Here is an 8,140-nt window from a genome sequence, read left to right as displayed (position 1 = left end):
CCGCCTCCCGTATCTCTGGGATGAGCATCCGACCCAATCCCGGGCCACAACACGCAGTTCGGCGGGCCGCAGAGTCGCCTGTCTGGGTTAGCCTGCACCGCCGCCCCCGAGTCAGGCCCCCTCACCCCACCGCCCTCGTCCAGGGCGACACGTCACTTCCGGCGCGCGCGCCCGCCCGCGGAGAAAGACCGCGGCCGGCGAGGGGGGCGAGCGAGGGGGGCGGGGCGGGGGAAAGGGGAGTGTCCGCCCGCTGCCGCCGCCGCAGCTACCGCTGTAGCCCCCGGGGCTGGGGAGTTCGCTGAAGCCCTGCCCTCCGAACCGGCCCAGGCTGCTCGTCCGGACTCGGGGCGCCAGCGCCAGGAGCACCCACCGCTTTGACCGGTGCAGAAGCGGGACTTGCCTGAGCCTGTGGAGCGGCGGGGACGGCCCCGGCCCCCCTCCCCTCCCTGACCCCTTCTTTCCATCGCCCCAGTCATGGGGAACGCAGCGACCGCCAAGAAAGGCAGCGAGGTGGAGAGCGGTGAGTCAAGGGCCGGGTCTGGGTACCTACCGGGCGGGCCGGCGCGGGGCACCGATCGCCCCTCCGGGTCGGAGCCCCGAGGCCGCGGGCATGGTCCAGGCCTCGCAGCGGCCGCCGGGAGCTGCTCGAGGGGGCCCTGGGGACCAGCTGCCTTCCTCCTCCATCCCCCCGGCCCCCCCCGCCCCAGCTCCGGCGTGAGGGCCCAGCACGGAGGGCCGGATGGAGAGATCGAGGGAGAAGAGTGGTCCCCGAAATTCCCTTTCTCTATAGAGCGAGGGGGACGCACTCGCTAGAACAATTCCCCAAATATGGTCCGGATAAGAAGTCCATAGAACCATCCAAGCCCTTGCTTCCCCTACCCACGACCACCTCTTTGGGAGCCACAGGTAGTGCTGTGGGCAGAGTTGGCTCTTTTCCCTCCATCACTTGGGGCCAGCCCAACCTATCACAAGGTAAGGGGCTACTAGTCTGGCTTTCCGCAGGTAAGGTTAATTCTGAGCAAGCGGCTGTGTTTTAGAGACCCTTCCGTCTCTTCAGATTAGGAATGGAAGATATAACAAGACTGAAGTGCAACTTTCTCCTTGAAAAAAGCAAGGCAGGTTTGCCTTTTCTTGAGACATTCAAGACTCTCCTACGGTGTCTGTAAACTTAAAGGTCACTCACTTAAAGTGCTTACAGAATATGGTGAATTTCTTCTGAAAGCTGAAAGTGCAGGCACCCTACATTTTACACCAAATAATAAAAAGTCATGCAAATTGAATTTCTTTATAGTTAAACAAATAAATAAGTAGATAAATAAATAAAATCAGGATAGCTGTGAAAGAAAAACTGGTGTGTCTTTGTCCGGTTCCTCTCAGATTTTATAATTCAGAATGATCAGATAACAAATGGTATTTGTTTTATCACCAGGAGTAAATGACATCTCAGCACTTGAGGGAATGCCAGATCATTTATTTCCGTTTGTGTAAATAGTGTCTTTTAATGTTTCTATGTTTGTAACCTGTTTTAGGTTAATTTTGTAATTTGGCATGAAGGAAATAGCTTTTTTTTTTTTTCTATATCAACAAAGCAGAATCAATTTGGAAAGATTTAGTCGTTCGTTTTGTTTAATGTGAATAATGAGATCAGATTATATGGTTTATGTTTCACCAGTAAGGTTTTAATTTTCAGGAGCCCCAGAAAAGTTTGAGATACTATCATACAAATTATCAATGACCATACTTTAGTATGGGATAGGGAAATTTTTAAAAGCCAATATAGAGGTAGAACTTTGTTATCTTTTCTTTTTCAACTGCAAAAATGTAGTAACTGTACAGAAAGTATAGGAATGTGAAAAGTGTAAAGAATTTTTTGTCTGATGAGTTATCATTTTGCCCTTTAAGGTAAAATGTACTAATTGTGTTACAAAAAAGTATGCTTGATAATTGAATCATATCAGTGATTTTCATTAGCAAATACAGGCCTGTACAATGTTTATGTTTTTACATTGTAAAAAGAGTGATAGTAGACTCTTCTCTGATCTGTATATTTCCATTATTAAGTTACCAAACTAATTCTCCCTTAGTACTAATTTGAACCTCATAACTATGGGATAATCTCAGAATATTTACAGAAAACAGAATAAACTTTAAATATGTATTTAAATTATTCCTATGAATAAATTCTTTCCTGAGCTTTAACTATTAGTGACAGTCTATTTAGTAAGTATGTTAGCCAGCTTTTTATGCAAGTTTATTTATGGCAACTGAAGGTCATTATAGTAGTTTGAATAAATGTTGTAAAGTGATAAAAGAAAATAGCAAATGATGTCTCATAGGGACAATTATTGAAATGTCACGTGTTGATCACTTTGTAATTTCATTTGGAGCAATGTTATCAGATGTGTGTTGCTGCTGTTCTATAGTTAATAAAGTTTATTGATATCTCTTAAAACTTAATGAAAGAACAGCTTTTACCATTACAGACCTAACTTCTGTTTACTTTTATTTTTTTAATTTTTTTACGTTTATTTATTTATTTTGAGAGAGTGCGTGCACGTGCAAGTGGGGTAGGGGCAAAGAGCGAGAGTGAGAGAGAGAGAGAAAGAGAGAGAATCCTAGGCAGGTTCCACACAATGCAGAGCCTGATGTGGGGCTCTAACTCATTAACCATGAGATCATGACCTTAGTTGAAGTTGGAGGCTTAACCGATTGAGCCACCCAGGTGCCCCTCTTCTGTTTATTTTTTAAAATTATTCTTGACAATATATACCTTTCAAAATTTGAATGTAGTTATTTAAACTTTAGCTGGTAGTAAGAGCATAAACTTTCAGAAATATAAGCGATCTTAGAGATCAGCCTGTATAATCATTCCATTTCAAAGTCAAAGAGCCTGACCTCTGAAGAAGCTGAAGGTGAGATCATATTATTACTGATATCAGAGTAAGGAATAGAATCTGGTGCTCTGATTCCATTCTGCATCACTAAATAATTAATACATACATTTTGAAAATGTCTATCAAGTATATTCTGTTTGGAGACTCGGTAGGTAAAACCTCAAGAAATTTACAGTGTAGTGTGAGAAAGAAAATGTACTTATTGAAGTTAACTGAAAAGTAAATTAGGATAACTGCTAACATTATGGAAAGTAAGATTAGAACTCTGAAAATGACCAACAGGAAAATGTTTGATTTGAAATGATGATTAAAATGTATAACGTTGACTATTATTTGGGGTTTGATCAGGACCATGCCTCATAGAGATGATTCTGGAGTTTCATTATAAAAAGATTCCAGAGGAATGAAGCTTTGACCATTTGGTGCTTCTGTTGTATTCTATTGAAATCTCTCTATTCCAGGAGGGCACCTGGGTGGCTCAGTCGGTTAAGCGTCCGACTTGGGCTCAGGTCTCACAGTTTGTGGGTTCCAGCCCCGCGTCAGGCCCTGTGCTGACAGCTCAGAGCCTGGAGCCTGCTTGAGACTCGGTGTCTCCCTCTCTCTCTGCCCCTCCCCCAGTGGCACTCTGTCTCTGTCTCTCAAAAATGAATAAACTTAAAAAAAAAAAAAAAAAAGGAAAGAAATCTCTCTACTCTTGGAATAAAACATTTTCCAGGATAGGACTTGGAGATGCCATTCTCATTTCCACACTTTCTGGAGATAACATTAAGTTGGGTACCTGTTGTTCTGTTGCCATGAACTAAGAAATTGTATTAAGATATCTTGAAAACTTATTGAAAGGACATCTTTTACCATTACATACCTAACTGTGTATTTAAAAAAAAAATACTCTCAAAAATATGTGTTTCAGAATTCGAATGTAGTTATTTAAACTTCTGCTAATACACAGAAGCATAAATTTTAGAAACATGAGTATATAATTTTCTGAGAAGTTTTAAACTCTTGCCATCCAAAATGGTTCTCCTTATCCAGTCTCCCACTCTTACTTTACCCACAGTTGCCAACGTAAAAAGCAGATGCCACTATTTTATCATGGGAAAGTTCTTTTCGTTTATTTCATTTTTTAAGACCCATTAGACCCCACAGGTTGCCTGTGGGGCTTTGTATTACACTCTCATGGCAAAGGTGTTGAGACCAATGGGTGACGTGTTAATAGAGACTTGGAGGCAGATTCTCCTGTGACTGCAAGTGGTAGAGCCACCTTGTAACCTAGTGTTTACATAATGATCTTTGAATGTTTTCCCAAGTATCTGTCTTAGGAACTTTAAGGTGAATAGAAATTAATCAAAGAAATTCTCCAGTAGACTAGGTTCAACCAAAATGCAAGTTTCATAACAACTAGCATTTTTGGAGGGCTTACTATGAGCCTGGTTCTCTATGTACTTTGCATGCATAATTTCACTTAATCTTTCCAAGTCTGTGAAGTAGTTTAGTTATTTTTCCATTTTATATATGAGGAAATAGAGGCTCAGAGAGACTAAATGACTTGCCTAAGGTTGTACAGCGAGGAAGCCAAGGAGCAACATTTGAACCTAGGCAGCCTAAGCCCAAACCCGAAATCCTAACCACTGTGTGAACAGCCTATGTGTATCCAATGGAAAAGCTAATTCTCAAACACACAGAATAGCTCAGACTTTATTTTGTTTCAGTTTATTGTCAGTTACAGGAAATTTTGGTTGTTTTCAGTAGTGACTTTATTTGTATATATTTAATTCTTAGAGTTATTGTTTCTGGTACTGTTCTCTAAATTCAGTTTCCTCATCTGTAAAATGAGGACAAAAGATTAAGTTACTTTGAAAATCTTTAGATTTAATATGGTATAATTTCAAATTAAGCCATATAAATTGATTTATATACTTAAACCCTTCATTACTATTAGTATTTGTATTTAATTTTTTTTTCTCATTTGTGAATACATACTTTCTCTTCCTGACAAAAAGCCAATCAAAAACTTACTATTTGAACTTGTATCGCCATTTTGAAAAGTATTTAGAGGGGCGCCTGGGTGGCGCAGTCAGTTAAGCATCCGACTTCAGCCAGGTCACGATCTCGCGGTCCGTGGGTTCGAGCCCCGCGTCAGGCTCTGGGCTGATGGCTTGGAGCCTGGAGCCTGTTTCCGATTCTATGTCTTCCTCTCTCTCTGCCCCTCCCCCGTTCATGCTCTGTCTCTCTCTGTCCCAAAAATAAATAAACGTTGAAAGAAAAAAAAATTGAAAAGTATTTAGAAATTTGCATTTTACCATGGTTTAGAGGAGCACCATCCAATCAGACTTTCTGCTGTGATGGACAGGTTTCTGTGTTGTCTAATGTGGTAGCCACTAGCTGTATGTGGCTCTTGAGCACTTGAAATGTGACCAGGACGACTGGGGAACTGAATTTTTAACTTACATGTGGCTATTAATGTTTGGTGTAGTGGACAGCACAAATTTAAAACATAGCTGTCTTTACATGTAATAAAAATGCTAATCCATCTTTCCATCATCTTGGTAACTGGTAGATACTCAACAAGTGTGTGTTGATAAACAGAATGCTGGACTGATCTTTTCTCATCCTAAGAAGTAACTTCTTTCTAAAGCATTTCCCCTGAATAAGCCTTTATAAACTTAGTGAACATTACTGTAGCTTAGTGATTTGTGTGTCATGTATAAAGTTCACTACAAAGTTCATTTCCATATTGGGTTCTACTAGAATTAATTTGTTTTAGTTTTCAATACTGAATCTCAGTGAACATATTTTTATTGTAAGTTTTTGTAGATTTAAATGTTGATTAGGAGAAATTTAGTGAGCTCATATCATACTCATGTCTTTAAAGTTTTTAATTATCAGGTATTTTTAAGGGAAAACCAGTAGCAGGTATTTGTACCAATTTACTAGATTGGCAGAAGTATTTGGGAATAGTTTTCTTTGAGTTAAAAATTTTTGAGAAAGAAAACAAAAGGTCCCAACAAACAGCAACACTGTCCAAATAATAAATACATTGTTATCTGATCCAGATACATGATTTTGTGATTCACTTTGTACAGATTATCTAATGTATAAAATTATCTCATGTTTAGAAACCATTTTTTCCATTCTCCTGGTCAGTGACCTCCACTTAGGATCTACACAGAATGTTACTTTTCATTGCCAGCAACAGGATAATTAAAGACCTGAAAGCCAGCTTAGAAAAGTAAGCCACAGTTGAGTGGCAGAAGCAGTCCATGAAAAGATCCTAGGTAAGCCATGATACTTATTAAAATTCTTCAGAGAGTCAGGAGTTGACCATAAATCATTTTGGTATTCCATTAAATTAATAAAATAAAACAATTAGTATAATTTACAAGATTGTATACCTAGGTGATAATAATGTTAGTACAGATATATGATCAGATTTTTTTAGGGGAATAAATCTTAAGTTTTGAATAAAGAAAAGTATGTTAAGTAGAAAAATGTGGAATTTATGGAAGTAAATATACCCTGGTCAGTACCACATTATTTTGAGTATTTTAATTTTAAAACTTCCTTCAAGAGTATCCTATATAGTTCTTTTCTTTGTTGGTCCATTCATTCATTCCACATAGTTGAGTTCCTAATATGTGATGGACTCTATGCAAATCTATGGGAGTAAAGATTGAATATGACACTATACCTGCTCCATAGTGCCTACATCCCAGAAGTTAGAGACATATTTGTCAACACATTGATGGGGTGAAAGCTGTGATAAGTACTTATGTAAAAACTCAGTGGGGAAACCAGTAGAAAATACGGTCGTTTCCACTGGTGTGGGGAGGGTGAGGTTCTAAAAGGGCTTCAGAAAGGAGGTGAGCTCTGAGTTGAGCATCGAAAATGATAAGTGTTCAACAGGAGGAAGTGTGCTCTGAGTAGAAGGAACACAAAGTGAACAAAGATGCAGAGGAATGAAACAAAATGGGATATACAGGAAAAGGAAAGTAAGTTGTCCATTGTGACTAACTGAGAGGATAGAATTGGTTGTAGGAAAGAGGGGAAACTATATAATGAAAGATGAGACTGAAGAAATGGACAGAGCCATGTAATGGAAATTCCGATTTTGAATTTTATCCCATAGATACTAGGGAGCTGTGGTGGACTTCAGAATAAGGGAGAGACATGAACACATTCGGTTTTTACCAAGATTACTTTGGTTGGTAGTGTGAAGATGAGTCACTTTATGGAACGAGTGGAGTAAAGGCAGGAAGATCAATTAGAAGACTCTTGCATGCAAGTGAGGGACTTTGAGGGTCTGAATCAAGGCGGTAGAGGTAGGGATGCAGGAAAAGATCTGAAATTTGAGAAGTTTGGAAAATGAAAATGAGCAAACTGTACTTGGGGAATGAAGAAGAGGAATTGGAAATAATGCCCAAGTTTTTCGCTTGTTTGGATGGGTTGTGATGCCAGTAATAGAGTCAGGAAGTGAATAAAAGGCCAGGAGCAGATTTGGGGAGTATTGAATTCAGGGGCATATTGAATTCAGGGTGCCTATGGCATTTCTAAGAAAAGTGATACCTGATTGGTTGTTCTATATGTGGATTGTCTACTTTAATTCTCCCAGTCATGGTGGGGAAATGACCTTGGATGGTTAGAGGATCTGTTCCACATAACATCCTCATTTTGCTCCCTTAAAAAAGGCCAGCTGTTTAGAAATTATAGAACTAAAACACCTGAGGGATGCCTGGGGTGGCTCAGTTGGTTGGGCATCTGACTCTTGATTTCCGCTCAGGTCATGATCTCAGAGTCATGGGATCAAGCCCCACTTTGTAGGGCTTCATGCTGGGTGTAGAGCCTGTTTGAGGTTCTCTCTCTCTCTCTCTCTCTCTCTCTCTCTCTCTCTCTCTCTCTGTCTCACCCTCTCTCTCTCTCTCTCTCAAAATGAGTAAACATAAAAAAAAAAGAACTAAAACATCTAACATAATTCCTAGAAATTCAGAACTACAGCTACTAAAAGTGTAGCTTTTTTTGAAAAGAGTAAAACCTAAAGCACTGATGAAAACAGTGTAACTTTAAAAGAAACAAAATAACTTAAAATCAGATAAAATATTACTTTTACAGTTAAAGTGTACATCCTGTAAGCTTTTGAGTTTGGTAGAACCATGTAGAATAGTGGAAAGAACATGTAAAATACAGTAGCAACATATATTTTACTAAGTAAATACCAGTTTTGTTCCCCTGGAGTGCTTTCAAATAAATAT

At 39.8% G+C, this 8,140-nt stretch overlaps 1 protein-coding gene across 1 annotated transcript in view; it reads left to right on the top strand.

Annotated features, from left to right (window-relative positions):
* Positions 1-336: 336 nt before the first annotated feature.
* Positions 337-8,140, top strand: part of PRKACB (protein kinase cAMP-activated catalytic subunit beta) — a 128,539-nt gene continuing 120,735 nt past the window's right edge. The window contains exon 1 of the mRNA XM_047082653.1: positions 337-520. Within this exon, the coding sequence (XP_046938609.1) occupies positions 475-520 (46 nt within the window). The 5' untranslated portion in view covers positions 337-474. The remainder of the gene's footprint in view (positions 521-8,140) is intronic.

The sequence above is a fragment of the Lynx rufus genome, unplaced genomic scaffold, assembly GCF_022079265.1.
Source record: "Lynx rufus isolate CCGP_SWC_20201006 ecotype Redwood Valley unplaced genomic scaffold, mLynRuf1.p SCAF_2, whole genome shotgun sequence".
Classification (NCBI taxonomy): Eukaryota; Metazoa; Chordata; class Mammalia; order Carnivora; family Felidae; genus Lynx; species Lynx rufus.
This window is presented reverse-complemented; position numbering and strand designations above follow the sequence as displayed.